This window comes from Mirounga angustirostris, unplaced genomic scaffold (assembly GCF_029215605.1).
Source record: "Mirounga angustirostris isolate CCGP_5_RB_7025 unplaced genomic scaffold, mMirAng1.0.hap1 SCAF_14, whole genome shotgun sequence".
Lineage (NCBI taxonomy): Eukaryota > Metazoa > Chordata > Mammalia > Carnivora > Phocidae > Mirounga > Mirounga angustirostris.
In genome coordinates, this window is record NW_026991722.1 from 17576961 (window position 1) to 17596170 (window position 19210).

The 19210-nt window shown below is 46.4% G+C and overlaps 1 protein-coding gene across 2 annotated transcripts in view; it reads left to right on the forward strand.

Moving 5' to 3' along the window:
• The first annotated feature begins 9078 nt into the window (after positions 1-9078).
• Positions 9079-19210, forward strand: part of FECH (ferrochelatase) — a 33708-nt gene continuing 23576 nt past the window's right edge. The window contains exons 1-3 of one of the 2 annotated variants that reach the window (XM_045886642.3): positions 9079-9291; positions 14532-14658; positions 18903-19022. In XM_045886642.3, coding sequence (XP_045742598.1) covers positions 9225-9291; positions 14532-14658; positions 18903-19022 — 314 coding nt within the window. In that variant the 5' untranslated portion in view covers positions 9079-9224. The remainder of the gene's footprint in view (positions 9292-14531; positions 14659-18902; positions 19023-19210) is intronic. The other variant, XM_064578842.1, reaches the window with a different exon arrangement.

Consider the following 19210-nt stretch of genomic DNA (forward strand, 5'->3'; position numbering starts at 1 on the left):
GTTTATTTGATCAGAGTTTAAGGAAGAGGTTAGACCCAATTAATCTAAATTTTAATTGTGCAAATGAATCGGGAGTTTTAAATATGGAGGGAGAGCTGTGGAATTAGGTCGGGATAAGAGCGTCAAGGTCATGGTGACCTGATGCCAAGAATCTGAGCATGGTGAGCAGCCAACCCCATACACGTGGATTTTTTTCCCCTTGACTGTGTCATTTTTGCTGCAATCTGGTGTCTCAGCCCCATCCCGTGCCCCCGCCATGTGTCCAGCACAGACACCCCAGTTCTGAGTTCCTGCTCCTATGGGACTCTCCTCTCAAGGCTCTTTCCTGATGTGGCTCTGAGGTCGATTCTTACACCAAAACCCTCTTTACCTTTGCTACTTGTGTAGCAGACCTGCTTGAGGTTTTGGAACCACATGGGAGGCTGATACTTCGGCAAATCGAATGACTTGGGTATTAACTTTCCCTCTTCCTGAGTGTCCTGCAGCCACTTCCAGCCACCCTGCTTTTCCCTTGTTGCTCAGCCACCCCCCCACCCCGCACCTGCTTGTCTCTAGCATTTCCTAGTAATTTCTTTGTTAGTGTATAGAACAGTTCAACTCTATTAGAAGCAACCTTCCTACACACTGGAATCACTTGGGGACCTGAAAAATACCGGTGTCTGGGCCTTATCCCAGACAAATTGAATCCAAATTTCAGGGATGGGCCCATGATGTTTTTTAGAAGCTCCCCAGGCGAGGCTTTTGCAGAGCTAGGTTGACCATTACTAAGTAGCTCCCTGCTACTCCTAAACTCAACCTTAAGCCTCTCTTACTATCACTGTAGGTCCTCATTTAGTTATTTCCCATTAGTCCCTGGAGTTGAAACGGGAAACTTTGGGCAAGGCGAAGCCTGCTCATGATTGGCCAATGGCTACAAAAGCGCTCCATGTGTTTCTGTCTATCTTTCAAGGCATACTGAAAAGTTCTCCAAGTTATGACAGCTCCCACTCATGCAGGAGTGCCTTGGGTCAGGCCATGCCCTGTCCTGTGCTTTAATCCTCACAATAACCTGGGATAATTTGTTAGCCCTGTTAGCCCCGAGATAATGGCTGAGAAAGGTTAAAAACTTGCCCAAATAGGGTGCCTGGGTGGCTCAGTCGGTTAAGCATCTGGCTCTTGATTTTGGCTCACGTCATGATCTCAGGGTTGTGAGATCGAGTCCTGCATTGGGCTTGGCATGGAACCTGCTTAAGATTCTACCTTAAGCCCCCAGCCCTTTTAGGGAAAAAAAAGGATGTCATAATATCCAAATACCGTAATAGTATTTGGTAATTGCTGGTGAATTAAATGATTGGGTTTCTTATGCTGAAATTTTTCTTTCTACCTCATGGATCATTACCATGTGATGGTAATGTGATGATTAGTGAGGAACATCAGGTAGCCATAGTTACTTATAACTTCCCATAGAAGCTTCTCCTGGAGCCTCTGTCTGCTTTAGTCTGAATGAACCACCCTGTGTTCTTGGCACGGTTATCCTGGGGTCATCTTTCACTCTCCCCTTTGCCTTTCTGTTTTGAACACCCTACTTCTGTATTGGACATTTATTTCCTATATCCCATGTTTCCCTCCTTGCCTCACTTCCTCGTTTTGGTGGTGCACATCCTTCAGTAGTTTACTGGGCAAGGGTGTGGGGAAAGAAAATTCACTGAGAAACTTGCATATCTAAACATGCTGTTAATCTGTCTTCCTGCTCAAATCATAGTCTCCATATAAAAATGTGGGCTAGCAAGCATTTTCCCCTCAGGATTTCGAAGTCCTGGCTTCCAGTGTTGCTGCTGAGAATTCTCATACCTGGTCCTTGACGTATGACCTGTCTATTTTGGAAACCTGTCCCCACTCTTCCGAAATTTCATGATGCTATTTCTTGGGACTTTGCATCCATCCCACTGGGTGGCTGACAGGCCCTTCACATCCAGGAAATCATGCCCTTGAGTTGTGAAAAAGTTTCTAAAATTGCTTCATTGAAAGTCTCTACTCTCTTTTGCTTTCTTTCTAAAACTGCTACTATTCAGGTATTAGGCCTTTATTTATTTCCTTATTTCCTTATTTATTTATTTTTAAAGATTTTATTTACTTGAGAGACAGTGAGAGAACACAAGTGGGAAGGGCAGAGGCAGAGGGAGAGAGAATCCCAAGCAGACTCCATGCTGAGCTCAGAGCCTGACACGGGGCTTGATCTCATGACCCTGAAATCATGACCTGAGCAGAAACGAAGAGACGGATGCTTAACTGACTGTGCCACCCAGCCGCCCCTTCAGATATTAGGCCTTTTAAATGTTCTTTTATCTTTTATTTTGCTTGCTATTTTCTGGGAGTTAATTTTCCCCAATCTTTCTATTGGGTTTTTCATCTCTTAGCAGAGTAAAGGGGAAAAAATTTTTTTTAATTCTTACTCTGGCCTCAGAAAGTTCCTTCATGGTCTGTCATCCAGATTTTCATCCTGCATCTTCCCTGTTTCCTCCATATTCTCTTCTTCTGTTTGGCTGGGTCTCTGTTTCTCCTGTTAGAGGCTTTCCTCAGTTGTCAGGTGGTTAGTTACCTGCTGAGAATTCCCAGGAGGGGTGCAAATGCTTGGGTGCGAGGGTAGGAGACGTGCACCTGCTCCGCACTGCACCTGACCTCTTCAGGTCAGAGCCAGCTGTGGCTTCCCAGCAACATGACCTCCAGCCGGCTGCTGCCATGGGGGGACCTGGGCAGTCGGACTTCTTTATCCCTCTTTCAGTCCATCTCGTTCTGGCATCTCGCTCGTCATCCCTGCTTCCAGAGGTACCTGGTTCTGTCGATCCTGAACCGCCTAGGGATTCTGTCGTGTAAATCTCCATGGTTCTTGTCTTAGGATGATGGCCAGCGTAGGATTCGGTTCTCTGGGGTCTGCTAAATCATTAACCATGTATGTATCTGCCTTCCAGCTTCCAAAAGTCTGTTGCCATGATTCCCTTTTCTTCCCCCACCCCCATCCTTCTAGGTCTGTGCTTGAACGCAGACAAAACACCACCAGCACTGTCTCCTGTCTGCTCTCCCTGCCGCGCCTGTCTGGCCCCTGTGGCCTGCACGTGCTTGCTCAACTGTTTTCCCCAGAGCACAGCCCCGGACACTGACTGTCATGACTACCACCAATCCGTGAGCCTACGCACGAAGGTCCAAGTCCTGAGAACTTCCCAGCTTGCCCCTCAGCTTAACTCTTAATCCTTCCCATCTCTGGCGAGGTGGTGAAGAGAATGCCTCGCTCTTGGGCATGCTGTGCTTTTCTGCCTCCGTGGCCGCCCCTCCCGTGGAGGACATTCCAGTGCTCCTCGAAAGTTCTGAGACCACTTGGATAACAAAGCATTCCTTCCTCCTCTCAGTCTGAAATCATCACTGACTTGTATCAGGGAGACTTCTGCTCACCTCTTTCTCCCCCACTGTAAACAGATCGATTTATTGAATAAATAGAATAATTCCCTCCACCCCCAAATCTTAGCTGAGTGTGAAAGGCACATCTCTAGGCATCAGAATTGGAGGGCAGGGAGGTCCGAGGGTCTCAAAGCCAGGGCTGTTAGGTCAGGGTTGAGGGATACAGTGGGAACTGAGCCCAGATAAAGACACAGGGAAGGTGCTTTTTAATTTTTTTTAAAGATTTTACTTATTTATTTCAGACAGAGAGGTAGCGAGAGAGAGCACAAGCGGTGGGGGGGAGGGGGGTGGAAGAGGGAGAAGCAGGCTCCCCGCTGAGCAGGGAGCCCAACACTGTGCTTGATCCCAGGATTCTGGGATCATGACCTGAGCCAAAGGCAGACGCTTAACCAACTGAGCCACCCAGGCGCCCTACGGAAAGCACTTTTTAAAAAGTTTTATTAAATTCCATGAATTTCCACAAAGTGAATGCATCCTGTACCCAGCTCCTAGAACGCCCATGCCCAGACAGGCAGAGAAAGGGCCAGACCCCTGCTTGCATGAAGCGGGGCCTCAAAGGGCTGGCTCTTCTGTGATAAGAGACCTAGAAAATTGGCCAAGGAACGCCAAGGAAGCCTGCCATCTGCCCAAGGTTCTGCGTAGGGAATGAAAGCTTCCTGGAAAGAGTCAACTCCCCTGATTCTTACACCCCTGCAAGGAACAGGCCTCCCAAGCCGAGAAATGAACACCATCCCCATCTAAGACTGGTGGGATCCCTGGATCCTTTCAGAGGCAAACCAGAAAGGCTCTTAGGATCCTTCCACGACCCAGGGAGCAGAGAACTCTGGGAAAAAACCACTCTTTGCCCAATATGAGCTTTAAAAAAACCACCACTCAGAGGAGAAAATGAACGCCTTTGGTCAGGCAGTGTCTTAATATGGGCTCAGGAGCTGCCGTTTCTTTTCCCTACTGCAAAGTGAACCTTTGAAATGTAAACATGGATCACTCTGTTAGAGGGAGATCACCCAGTAGGACACAGTCTTTCATCACCTACAAAGTCCTGCATCATTTGGCCCAAATTTCTTGCCACTCACCCCACACACTCTGCTCAAGACACGTGCGTCTCCTTGCTGTTCCTCAAAGGCCTTGTTATGGATTGTGTCCCTTAAAAATATATGCTGAAATCTGGGGCGCCTGGGTGGCTCAGTTGGTTGAGCGACTGCCTTCGGCTCAGGTCATGATCCTGGAGTCCTGGGATCGAGTCCCACATCAGGCTCCCTGCTCGGCAGGGGGTCTGCTTCTCCCTCTGACCCGCTTCCCTCTCGTGCTCTCTGTCTCTCATTCTCTCTCTCAAATAAATAAATAAAATCTTAAAAAAAAAAAAAAGATATGCTGAAATCTTCACCTCTACTACTTGCAAATGTGGCCTTATTTGGAAATAGGGTCTCTGCAGATGTAATTAAGTTAAGATGTGGTCAATAGGGGTAGGCCCTTAGTCCAATATGACCAGTGTCCTTCGAAGAGGGGAAAGCTGTTACGAAAGGACAGACACATGGACAGAGATGGAGGCAGAGATCCAGTGATGCAGCTGCAAACCAAGGAACATCAAGGATTGCTGGTCACTCCCAGAAGCTGGGAAGAAACAGGGAAGGATTGTCCCCTACAGATTTCAGAGGGAGCATGGTCCTGCTGGCACCTTAACGCGAGAATTTAAGCCTTCTGAGCTACACATTTCTGTGGTTTTAAGCCACCTTGTGTGTGGTATTTTTGTTCCAGCAACCCTAGGAAACTAACAAGCCTCAAAGGTGTTCCTGCCTTGCTCATCCTTCTGCTTGCAGAGCCCTTCCACAGAGAGCCTCCTTGACTCCCCACAGGTCCCTGCTCCATGCCACCTCTGCAGAGATACCATGTCCAACGTGCACCCCTGAATAGCAACTTCTGCCCCTCTCTACTCCCTTGCCTCTTCTATTTTTCTTCATGGTCCCAGTCATACAAACATTAAATGGTATATCTGTCATTTATTGTATTCCTTGCCCTCAAAAATGTAAGTTCCGTGGAAGTAGAGACAGTCCAATTCTTTGCCGCAAACCCAGTGCCTAGCACGTGCCTGACGCAGGCAAGCTGTCCATGCATATTTGTTTCATAAATGAATGAGCTCCTTGAGAGTACAGTCTACCCTTTATGTTTTTATCCTCCTGTTGCCTGATACAATGCTTATCACGGACTCTCAGGAAATGTGTACAGATGGACTAATAAACCCCTCATCACTCGTGGGCTTAAGGCTCTGCGTGGTGAAAAGAGGAAGTCAAAATGCACACCACATTGGCCTGTGTTGGGTGGCCTCTTTGCTGTAAAACAATTGTGGGGACCATCGATCCGATGCCTCTGAGTGATCGTTTTGAGCTCACCATTTGTCTGCCTCGTCCAGCCACTGTTTCTCTTGTACTGCACACCGCCCCTTCTTGCCCTGTTGTTTTTCTGATTAAGGAGACAGAATTGAGTAATCTAAATTTAGTGTGTGTAGCTCAGAGGTGCCAATCATGACAAATAATGAATTAGGTGATCCCCCTGCCCTTCCCTTGAAGCATTGAGCTGAAACCAACAAGTTCATTTTATTTAGGACCAAAGGCTGAACTCAGAGTGTTGTCTGTGACAGGAGAGTGCTTTCTTCACTAATTAAGTCACCCGGGCTCAGACAAACCCTCTCCGGGGTGGGGGGGTGCAGCTTATCAGTTGGCCCAGAAACTGTGCCTTTGGCCTTCTGTTTGCTAAGGGAAGTGCTAGATACATTTGTTACAAATATGGAAGCCAGAAAAAAAATGCATTTATGTGTACATATGCACACACACACACACATATAAATCTCATATACTTTTATAAATTTCTTTAGCCTTTTAAAGATTTTTCTGGTTTTCTTAGTAAACCTACATTTAGAATTCACAATTTCTGGGGCACCTGGGTGGCACAGTCAGTTAGGCATCCACCTCTTGGTTTTGGCTCAGGTCATGATCTCAGGGTCGTGATGTCAGGGGCGTGAGATCGAGCCCTGCCACCAGGCTCCATGCTCAGCTCAGAGTCTGCTCTCTCCCTCTCCCTCTGCTCCTCCTTCTTGTCTCTCTCAAATAAATAAATAAATCTTTAGAATTCACAATTTATGGGTTAAGAGCTGTAGTTTCTAATCAGTTTTGAAAAGGACCTGTATAAAACACATTTTATTTGCTTTCATAAAAACATAAAAATTTACTTGTTGAAAAGCTATTATATTTGATGTTTGTAAGAAATGAGCCATAGATTAGAAATAATAATTTTTATGATACTCTCTGTTCTGGAAAAATAATGAAGTTCTGTTTCCATCTATGACCTTTGAGTCTTTATTTATTTATTTATATTTTTATTTTTTGATCTATGAGTCAATATGTGCATCGGGGGGGTTATACATGAGGGATTTTGAATGAATCTTTTTCAATTTAGTAAAAATGAAAGTAAAAGATGTAAATAAAATGTATGAAACAGGGCACCTGGGTGGCTCAATCGGTTAAGCGTCTGCCTTTGGCTCAGGTCATGATCCCAGGGTCCTGGGATTGATCCCCACGTTGGGCTCCCTGCTCAGCAGGAGCTTGCTTCTCCCTCTCCTCCCTGCTCGTGCTCTCTTCTTGCTACCTCTGTCTCTCTCTCTCTCAAATAAATAAAATATTAAAAATAAAATGTATGAAATGGTGCTAATTCATTTTTTTAAATGTTATTATGTTGATATATTTAATAAAGCATGTGTTGCTAGTTCCTTTCTCCTCTCTGGTCAGATACCTGTCCCAGCTGTTGATTATGTGAGATTTTGGCACCTTTGTGCATCGTCACTAATCATGGGTATTTCCCTAGGAGGGGCCAGAAGACCCCTGTTATCTCTACCTTGCAGAAGGGGCACAGCCCTGGGGATGGAAGGGTGACTTATCCAGAGCCTTCCAGAGTAGCTGAGAAGAGCCCATGCATTTCAAACATCTAAAACCCTCAGTCTTTCCTAGTTCTCTGGACCTGTCTACACTTTGTCCAGCACAGCAGTTCAAAATGTAGAGCTTTTTTGTAGCAGCTTGCTTAAAAGAAATGGGTTTAAGCTTTAGGTAGAGAAGTACATTATAAAGATCACCGCTAAAGGGCAAAATAAATGAATATAATTTAATTATGAGAGTAGAGAGTTAGCAAAATATATAGGAAAGCAGTTTGGAACTTGGAGCAAGTTTTACTGTTCATTTCTCAGGGAACATCTCCTTTTTGGATCTGAAAGTCATGTAGGTAATATGAAAGACAATCCATTTAATGTGATATTTTACATTTGGCTTATAACCATAAGGAGGACCAACTTTAATAATAAACTAACTCGATTAGGAACATAAATTTTATGCTCCAGATAGGTGATTTTCAACTCAATCTAGACTCCATCTTCCCAGAATATTCCATGAAGCTTGCCCCCTTACTTCCTTCAGGCCTTTGCCTAGATGTCAGAACTTCTCTGACCCATCTATTTCATTTTTTAAAAAGATTTTATTTATTTATTTGTCAGGGAGAGAGAGCACAAGCAGGGGGAGTGAGAGAGGGAGAAGCAGGTTTCCCGCTGAGCAGGGAGCCCAACACAGGGCTTGATCCCAGGACTCTGGGATCACGACCTGAGCCAAAGGCACACTCAACCGACTGAGCCACCCAGGCGTCCCATCTATTTCAAATTGCATTAGCCTCCCTTTTCCCCAACTCCCTCATGTTGCTTCCTTCTTCTTTCTAATGCTTATCATCACTCAAAATAATACATATTCTGATTATTTTTTCTCTCCCTTAACCCCCACATAAGCCACTTGTCTGCTCTGTTCACTGCTATTTTTCCAGTGCACTCAGTAGGTGGTCAATACTTGTCCAACGAATGAATAACGTCTGAGACCTTTCTGTTCCGAGGTTGGTCTTGTACTCCAAGATGCACAGAACAATGGGCAGGGTGGGCATGTGGAAGTGTGGGAATGCAGGAATGGCTAGAAATGAGGGAGGTGCCTGTTCCGTGTGCGGATTGGGGCCCCATAGCTATCTTGCAACCGTGCGCAGATGTACCCAGAAACTTCGCCATGCCATCCCTCCCAGAAACGCATTTGCTGGGCTGGCCTTCACTTTTCCTATGTTCCCCTTTTCTCCTGTTAGCCGTATAATGTTTGCTTTCTGGTCCCACCTGTCAAACTCGGCTATATAGAGATGCTACAGAGAACTTGAATAATATGCCATTCATGAGTGTCTCATATAAAACAATTCCTTTTCCTATTCTGAAAACCAAGCGTAACAAAACTGGGTCGGCACAGCTGTGCGGTAACAAGGCAAGCAAACCGGAGAACTGAGGCAAAAGCATCCTCCTATCTCAGGAATAGTACTGGAAATGTCGGGAAAGTCCTTTGCTCAGTTGTGGCTGCGGTTCCTGACTTGGCCAGGTTGGCAGTTGCAACCAGGGCGTTCGTTCAGGGTGAGCCGGGGCCGAGCGGGGCTCCAGGGCGGGGACCTGCCGCGTGGTGGGGCGCGGCCGCTAGCGCGCACCCGGCCCCTAACCCCCCGGGACCGCCCGGCGGCGGGGCGGGCTCCCGCGAGGGGCGTGTCTTCCCTGGCCCCGCCCCCGAGGCGCCGGCCCGGCCGGCAGCGAATGAGCCGGTGCGCCGCGAGGGCTCGGGGGACAGCCACGCGAGATAAGGCGGCCTAGGGCGGCAGTGCCAGCAGCTCGGCGCCTTGGGGACCGACACCCGATCGCGCCACCGCGGGAGGAGCCCGGGTGCCGGGCCGAGGCTGCTCCGGGAATGCTTTCAGGCGGCACAAACATGGCTGCGGCCGTGCGAGCTGCGAGCGCCCTGCTCCGCGATCGGCGTAAGTGAGGCTGTGGCGGCCGCCACCGCCGCCGAGGTCACTGCGACGCCCGGGGCAGCGGGCGGGGGGCAGCTAGCGCCGGGCTCCGCCGCCCTGGGGGCTTCCGGGAGCGGCGCAGGAGGCTCCGCGGGACGGGGCGAGGGGCGCCGTGGAGGTGGGACGGGAAAGGGGTCGTCCCCTGGGAGGGCGAGAGGGGGGCAAGTGGGTCATCTGGGGGCCCTGGGGCACCGCCGGGGGGGTGTCCTGGAGCACCACCGGTCAGCTGGGTGGCCATGAGCAGTGCCGGAATTTGCCAGGGCCTTAGTTCTTATCTGTAAAATCAATAATGAGAGTCACGGGGTTGTTGTGAGCATTACGGGAGGGAGCGTGAGTTAAGGACCTGACTTAACTGAGGACATCTGTCCTGGGGTTCCCTCCCTTGGGAGGGAGGTCGCAGTGTGCCCACTGCTGCTGAGTGGTGACTGGACACAGACCGGACTTATTTTTTCTAAGTAGTTCCACAGTTCATCAGTCTGGTGCCTACTGAGAGGGAATGGAGAGAATCCACTTTGAATTTCCTTATCTTTTTTTTTTTAAAGATTTTATTTATTTATTTGACAGAGAGAGAGACACAGCGAAAGAGGGAACACAAGCAGGGGGAGTGGGAGAGGGAGAAGCAGGCTTCCCGCAGAGCAGGGAGCCCGATGCGGGGCTCGATCCCAGGACCCTGAGATCATGACCTGAGCCGAAGGCAGACGCTTAACGACTGAGCCACCCAGGCGCCCCTGAATTTCCTTATCTTATTACAGGTGTCTTTGTGAGGAAAATAATAAGGACCCAGTTTATACTGAGGGTCAGGCCACTCAGGGTACTGGAGCAAAGGGCATTATTTTTTAAGAAGAGGAAGCGCAATGCTGGTAACAGGGCTGAAAGATGTATTGAATTAATGTTTTCTTCCTTTGGCCCTTTCTGTGGCAAAATCTGACACGTTCTACATTTGAGGTCATAGAACAATTTGAAAAACTTTAAATGATTTGTTGTCCAGAGTATAGGTGACTAAGTGGAAGGATTCAGAAACCATAATGAAAGTGGATTTGAAGTCAATTGAATTATGGACTCTGATTTTATGAAGTAGTTATAATACTTTAATCATCCTTTTGAAATGAAGGAATTAACATTATCTGGGTTAGAAAAAATTGGGTAGTATTACTGAAAACAAATTCTGAAAGTAAAAGTGTAAAAGCAAAGTTTTACACCATGTATCAATAAGAATCAGTAGGAAGCTCCCTGGGGTGGGCCACGTACTGTGTATACTATATATATATTTAAATTAGAAAGTTGGTAGATTAATGAATTACTGTTTTTTGTTTTTGCCTTTTCTTTCCAAATTTTCTACACTAAGCATCCATGTCTTTCATAATTAGAAAAAAATTTCTGGAATAATAAAAAAAGTATTAGTATTTAAATTAAAGACACTAGAACATTTTGGTGCCATACCAGAAAGTAATTCTTTTTTTTTTTTTTCCTTATGTTAATCCCCATACATTACATCATTAGTTTTAGATGAAAGTAATTCTTTTTTGAAAGCCTCCCCTCCCCAAGTGTTTATTAATAGCCACCATATAGTACATTATTTCTGTTAATTTTTAAAATGTACCTTTTTTAAAGATTTTATTTATTTATTTGACACAGAGAGAGAGACAGCGAGAGAGGGAACACAAGCAGGGGGAGAGGGAGAAGCAGGCTTCCCACTGAGTAGGGAGCCTGATGTGGGGCTTCATCCCAAGACCCTGGGATCATGACCCGAGCCAAAGGCAGATGCCCAACTGACTGAGCCACCCAGGCGCCCCTAAAATGTACCTATTTTTATAAGTACCTTTTGAAATAAGCCTCATCTCCTATGTGATAGAAAAGGGCTCCATTATATATTTAAGTACTTGTGTGCCTTTATACCCTCCTTTGCCCCACCCCTAAGCATCCAAAATATAGTAATTTGGTTTTGGAGAACCAGTTGATACCCATGAACTTAAGTCACAGATAAACTTTTGAATACTTCACCTTTTGGGTTTGTCCAGGAGTTAGGAAGTTTTGCTTTCTTTATATTCTGCATTTTCTTAGTTTTATAGCCTTTATGGTTTGCAGGCCTTCCGCAGTTCATGTAAAAGTAGGATTAGAATACCTGGTCTTAGTTCATAAGTGGGCAAGTCCCTGCTACTGAGTATTCTTCTTGCTTAACCATATGCATTGTGCCTGGCACTGTTCTTGGGGCTGGACATAGATTTAAAAAATTTTTCCTAATCTTCACAGCGGCCCTGCAGGGTTGGCCTTATCACCATTTTACAGAGGAGTAAAGTGAGGCTTGGAGGAGTTCTTTGAGTTGCCCAAGTACTGCTACACAGCCTGTTCGGCGCTATCTGGGATTTCCACCAGATCTCTCTGGCTCCAACACATACGCTCTATGCCACAGTGAGCTGAGTATATTGAGGAATCTCCATTGGTCCTTTGTTTGAATAATTAAACAACTTTAGCTACAAGTATACAAATCGTTTGGTCAGAGTCTACTCTTTGTTTCTCTGGAACCTTCAGATCATTAGGGGACAGGAGTATCATAGAGAGGTTTTTGAGAGGTGGGTCCTGAGCACAGAGGACCCATTATTAGCAGCATTGCCCTGAGAATTTGTTCAACCACAGAGGATTGTGTAAGTGGAGGGCATGGCAATAGATCAGCAGCTTGAAAAGCTACCAGCTCCCAAATTGTCCTAGGAAGTACTGATGTACTAGTTGACGACTCCAGTCTCACCCTGATTCCCTTCTGCCACTTTTTAAGATTCACAGGGGAAAATCTTATTATCAGCAGTCAAATCATGTAATGCCCAAATTCTATTCTGATATCCCATGGAACCCAGTATAATCTCATTCATATAAGGAATTGCAGACATGGTGGCATGATTGAGAACCTGGTTAAATCTCATGCAGTTCAAAATTGAACTTGTCTAAAATAAGGAGATGTCGGTTGGTTTGAGACTTCATTTGAGCAGAATTGAACTTCTTTATGTCAATCTTTTGCACTTCCACTTTGAGTTAATAAGGACTGTTCAGCACAAGCTCATGTAATTGGCTCTGTTGGGATTGTGCACAATATGGATAGTTGGAAATCTAAGGGGCCTGGAGATACCATTCTCCTATATCTTATAGACAGGGTAGGTGAAAAAAAATCAGAGCAGATGTAGTCCCTGTGCTCTAGACACTTACAAATGAAACGAATGCCAGCACTAATCATATATGGCAGGCGCTGTGCAGAGTGCATCACTAGTCTTATCTGCTGTAATCATCACAAGGATCCTGGTGGCAAGGTGTCATCATTTTACTGGGGAAACTAAGGCTCAGAAAGAGTATAGCCTGGCCCCAGTACATTACTAGTAAGTGGCAGAGCTGGATGCAGTCAGGTCTGCTGGTCCACAGCCTGAGTTCCTCACCCAGACTCCTCTGACTCCTAAGTAGGAGGAGGGTAGAAGGAGACTGATCTCAAGCTGGTTTCAGACCAGCTGGTTTGAGAGCAGGGAAGGGAGAGGTCACGTGTACAGTGTGGGGCACAGCAGTAACCACAGTCCCACATTGCCATCTTGAGGACCTACTGTACAGCTTCAGTTTAATTTCACTGTATGTCGTTGAAGGATGAATATTCTTCACGCTACAACTAAGTAGGGCCCATGGACTCCTCAGTTCAGGTGGCTTCTCCAGGCCCACACCTAACTCTTGTGGGGGCCAGGACAAGAGTGCAGATGGAGACCCACATATCATGTGTGGGATAGCAAGCTAACACGCTGTGAAATATGTTCTCTTCTCCACTCCTGGCGACTAGACCTTCATCACGCCGTGGAGGGGTGCACTGTTGAACTCTTCAGAGTGCCTACAGAAATGTCGCGGCCTTGGGAGAGCTGCCTCTCGCCTGTAGGCTTCCCTGCTTCTCTTTGCACCACCGGCTCTGCCCCGCATGGTGAAGAGTCTTGTGCATGCACCCAAGTGGACACTCCAGTCTGCATGTTCAAGCTCTGTTCTTGCCCCTGCAAATAGCTTCCCTTCAGGTCAAGAACTGCTTGCGCTGACGGCACCATCAGGCTCAGGAGGCGAGATCTAGGAAGGAGGCCTGTGCAGACCCTGGCAGTGGGTGTGGGGCTCTGGGGACAGGGAATTCTGGGGTTCTAGGTCCTGGGAGGCTGGTCAGGAATGTGAGCTGTGGACTCTGGGGTCCATGAATCCTTGGCTGTGCTGACTGCATACCCCGTGGGGGGAGCTGCAGCAGGAGGAGGGCCAGAAAGGGCCCTCTGAAGTGGAGCCCTTGGCCTTGTCAGGGTCCAAGGGCAGTGCTGGGGTTCTCAGCACTGGTGCTTTTTTTTTTTTTTTTTAAGATTTTTTTTATTTATTTGTCAGAGAGAGAGTGAGAGAGCACAAGCAGGGAGAACAGCAGGCAGAGGGAGAAGCAGGCTCCCCGCCGAGCAGGGAGCCCGATGCGGGGCTGGATCCCAGGACCCTGGGACCACAACCTGAGCCGAAGGCAGACGCTGAATGACTGAGCCACCCAGGTGTCCCTAGCACTGGTGCTTTTTTTTTTTTTTTTTAAGATTTTTTTTATTTATTTGTCAGAGAGAGAGTGAGAGAGCACAAGCAGGGAGAACAGCAGGCAGAGGGAGAAGCAGGCTCCCCGCCGAGCAGGGAGCCCGATGCGGGGCTGGATCCCAGGACCCTGGGACCACAACCTGAGCCAAAGGCAGACGCTGAATGACTGAGCCACCCAGGTGTCCCTAGCACTGGTGCTTTAAGGGAGAAGGCTTACAGGCAGATGAGGTCTGTGCAATTGACAATGGGAAACTGGCTCGACTGCCACTCCCTAAATCAATGGCTCTTAGCCTGTCGGACAAGCTTCTCGCCCTTTGTATGAGCGGCACGCTGCTGCCAGTAACTTCCAGAAACGGGCAGTGGTTTCCATGAAGGATCGTGTCAGAATCTGCCGAGGCAGAGTGAGGAGGTGTGTTTCTAAAAAGGCTCCATGCAGGTCCTGATACGCTATCCTAGGGGGTGCCCCCACCCCCCGGTCAGAGGGATTGTAAGTGCCTTTACCCATGTGCAGAGAAATGCTGGGAAAATCGCCTTCGCTACAGCATCTCTTTAAATTTTAAATCTGGGACTGATGCTCTGAGGACTTCTTCCAAAGTAATTACTTCCCCGCTAGATTTCATGCTGTTACTTTAATTTTGCCACAGTGGTGCATGGCGGCCCGAGGACCTGCCAGCCATGGAGGGGCCAGTCGATTGGAGCCACGGCGGCCGCTGCCACAGAAACAGCCCAACGTGGCAGAAGCCCAAAACCACAAGTTCAGCCGGGGAAGAGGTATGACTCTAAGTTTAGGTACTAATAAGAATTTCTTTTTGTGGATGCCAACACCAGTGAGTGGCTACGAGCAGCCTGAGGAGGAAAGCTGCGGGGGAATGCCAGTATGTAAGGAGTGGGGTGTTGTTTTCTTGGCTTTCTTTCAGTAACTGGAAAACTGCAGATCTCTCTCTCTTTCTCTCTTTCACACACACACACACCCCCCCCCTAAGGTTTTAAATTTTTTTTGAAATTTTTTACAGATTAAAAAAAATTTTTTTTTAAGATTTTATTTATTTATTTGACAGAGAGAGAGAGACAGCGAGAGAGGAACACAAGCAGGGGGAGTGGGAGAGGGAGAAGCAGATTCCCCGCTGAGCAGGGAGCCCGATGTGGGGCTCGATCCCAGGACCCTGGGATCATGACCTGAGCCGAAGGCAGACGCTTAACGACTGAGCCACCCAGGTGCCCCTAAAATTTTTTATTAAAAAAATTTTTTCCAGCTTTATTGGGGTATGATTGACAAAGAAAATCCCACCGGGCTTTTGTTAAAGGACACATAGCTCAGTACAGTCTGCAAATCATGTAGGAATTTAGTCCTGGAATATGTCATGTAACACAAATTATATGTATTGCTGGAAATGTATTTACGAACCTAACATAATTACACCTATAAAATGTAGGTCGTGTAGAGGATAAAGAATAACTAATCTGTCAAGAATTTATGTGGTAAACTCTGCCCGTTGTTTTTCACTGTTAACACAGTGAACAAAATTAGAACTGACATAATATGATTTGCGATTTATTAAAGGAATAAAGTATCTGTTCCGTACTTCACCCCTGCTGTTTGCTGGTGGGCGTCAGCGGGCATGACAGGCACGGCGTTGTTGTTGGGTGTCCTCTTCCATAGCAGAAGCCACAGCCCTTCTTAAGTCTTCCTTGGTACAGACGCAGCACAAGACTCTATAAGGCAATTCTTTAGATGAGTACACAGAAATAGCACACTTCAATACTAGCAGGGTTAAAGAAGGAAAGTCGCTGTGAACTATTAACTCCTTGACCTTTCTTCTAGACAAGATGTTCCATGAAAGCAATACAGCTATGAAAATGAATAGTCTTATTTTGGGTTTGTTATTTTTCATTGTGTGAACACTGAGTAAACTGAGGTTTTGGGGGGATAGAGCCTTAGGCAAAGTGTTGAAACCTTTTCAAGGGAGAAGTTTTAAATTTATGCTATTTATACTTTTACATTCAAACAAAGGGAACTTGACATTCAGAGCTTGGTGTCAGATGGGCTGTGTCTGGAGGGGAGGAGAGACAGAGTGACCCTTGCTAAAGCTTTGCACTTCACATTCTCGCAGAGGGTGTCAGACTAGGGCAGCTAATGCGCCATTCATCATGCACAACACAGTTTTGAATTAAGTGCATGTGTATTTAGGTATTTCAAATCGTGTGCATCTCTTTCATGTGTAACATCATCGTGGTTTACAAAACATGGGTTTGCAGGGCAGAGTAACATCCAATTTAAAGCCACTCTTGTTCTGAGCTCAGGTGTTACAGATGAAAAACAGTTCTAAATCTCGTTTGCACATTGATACCCTCTGTGGCTTAGGTAAGTCTCTTAGCTTGGGGTTTCTTAACCAGTAATCTGTTAACTGGCAGCAATCCATGGAAAAATGCGCTTAATTTATTGTGAGTCACAGATTTTGAGGGTGAGAGACAGGATCCCAGAACACTGGTGGTCTAAGTAGAAAGATTAAGGGAGTATTACAGTTTCACAATATAATGAATCTGGAATTTTCAGGTACCAAGAAAAGAAAACTAAATACCAGCTTGTTAATTCATCGATAGGATTTCTGGTCAGAGGAGGTGGAAAAGTTGTAGGACAATGACCGTCTTCCAAAATAATTGCTTGGTTTTGTAAAAAGGAGGGTAAACCCTCTTCCTCTAACTCAGTGGTTCTCAGTAGAGGGAGGGGGGAACCCTCCGCTCCCACTCCCCAGACATAGTCGGCGATGTCTGGGGACGTTTTTGGTTGTCACAACTCAGGTGGGGTGTGTGCTGTTGGGGCAGATCCATAGACCCATCTAGCAAGTAGAGGCCAGGATGCTACGAAACCCTGCATCGTACAACACGGCCCTCCACAGCCGAGGATCATCCAGCCCCAAATGCCCATAGTGCCAAGGAAGAGAAACGTTGGCCTAGGACGATGTGAAGAGTGAACCTAGTTCCTCCTTATGATGGGCTCTAAATGGGAAGATCCCTGACTTCACTGGAATGCAACATACCCCTTACCCCAGGAATTGGTTCTTATTTTGAAAATTCAGGCTGAGAACTGATTTCTGCCTCATTCCCCTGTAGTGTGTTTGCTCAAAAAACAGTTTCCACGTGTATACATTTGACACCCTCTGCTGCCTCACATTATCACCAAATGTTAGTGTTTGTTTAAAAATTGCAATTAAACTGTCCTCGTGATCTCATTGGCTTTAGAACACATTAGGAACAGTCTTCCAAACAAGAGCCATCTCGGCAGGATCGGCTCAGTCCCTGCAGCAGTTTGAGGTGGTCTTGATGTAGGAGGGTTAGAAAGTGGGACCCCTCCGCATTTGTAATGATGGTGTTTTACATAAACCTCAGTCTGGTCCTTCTCAGCTGCTTTATCAAAGAGTGAATGGAGACTACATTCAGCCATAAGAAGGAAAGAATACTGATTCATGCTATCACATGGATGAACCTTGAAAATTGTATGCTAAGGGAAAGAAACCAGATACAAAGGGCCACATATTATGTGATTCTATTTCTACGAATAGGCAGATCCATAGACCCAGAAAGCAGGTCAGTGATTGCCAAGAGTGAGCAGGAGGGAGAATGGGGAATGGCTCTAGTGGGGGGGAATATTCTTTCAGGGTAATGAAAATGTTTAGGAATTAGATAGTTGTAATGGTTGCATAACTTGGTGCATGTATTAGAAACCACTGCATTGTATTTTGACGTGGCAGATTTTATGATATGTAAATTATATCTAAATTTTTCCAAATGCAAAAAAAAAAAAGTGCAGGAATGGAAGAAATACTCCTTGTCCTTTAGTGTCTGCACCTGCAGGCTCTTTCACTGCCGTCACAGGGCTACTGTTCACAGGAACACACGGGCCTCCCGTTCTCCAGGCTCTCATCTCTGGCTATGACCTCAGAGTTCCAAGTCTCCAGCCTTGGGCTGCTGGCGGCCACCCGAAGCATGTGAGGGGCACTTGGTCCCACTCTGGCTCCATCTTGCGCCCTGAAGGGGTGTAGGAATGGAGAACTCATCTTGACCTGGCTCACGTTAATCTGTGCAGGCTCCAGAGCTGCTCTAGATTTTAGAGGTTTAGAGTTTGCATAGTCCTTTGGTTTATTTAACTTCCCCCAAACTGCTTGATTTTCTTTTTTTGCTTCTTCTGGCTCATTCAGTGCTGGACCTATTTGAATAAGTTAGAGCAATTTCTTGCAGGAATCCCCTAAGCAGTGGCTCTAGATGGAGGATGGAGAGGTGAGTGCCACATGAGACGTGTACTTTATCGTAGCAGGAGACACTGAAGATGGAGTAAAGGCAGGCTCTGGAAAAGGCAGCAGAGTAGCAAGAAATAATTTGTCAGTAGTAATTTAACGTAATAATTAAAGAGAAGGGAGCAGGTAAAGAATTAGAGATGGGCTGGTATTATACTGTGGAGGTTTAAACTTCTGGGAAGCCCATGGCTTCTCTGTGTATCATAGAATTTCTGTGTACCAGATCATGCTAAATAACTAAGTACGCTATCTTATTTAATTCTCAAAACAACCTTTTGAGGTAGTTGGTGGACTCTCTATCTTATAGATGAAGAAACTGAAGTTTGGAGAGACCAAGTCATTTGTGTATTCATAAGGCATTCACATGAACAGTTTTTCCAGCCTCAGGACAATTGTAGATTTATACCTTGGCTCTCAGTCCCTAAGGAATGGGATCTTTGTTCAGGACTGACCGTTTAGTGGAGAAACGTTTCGAGCCCAGAGAAGACCAGCGTCATGGATGAAGCTAGGAGACCGAGGTCAGAGTCAGAGCTGGGACCGTGCGGAACCAGAGGCCTGGTGTGTTCCCAGATAGGTAGCCATGGGATGCCAGTGCACAGCTCTATAGGTCTGTACCTTTGCTTTGAACAGATTGGATGTGAGTTTGCTAGCTGAACCAAGATTGTACCCTAGAGGAGAAAAATAAAAAGTTACAAATCAACCATTGCATTTTGTTTTCTGTAGGAAGCCCAAAACTGGAATATTAATGCTAAACATGGGAGGCCCTGAAACCCTGGGAGATGTTCACGACTTCCTTCTGAGGCTCTTCTTGGACCGAGACCTCATGACGCTTCCTATTCAAAAGTAAGACACGTCTAAGTACCTGTGCTTCTTCCTAACTTGTGCAGTGCCTCTTGCCTTACACGTACCTCGGTTCTTTAGTTTCACAAAATAAATGGTTTTAATGCTTATCTGGTAGTGGCTAGAGCAGCATTATTATTTTCTTAGGTATAAGAAGGATTTGAGGGGCGCCTGGGTGGCTCAGATGGTTA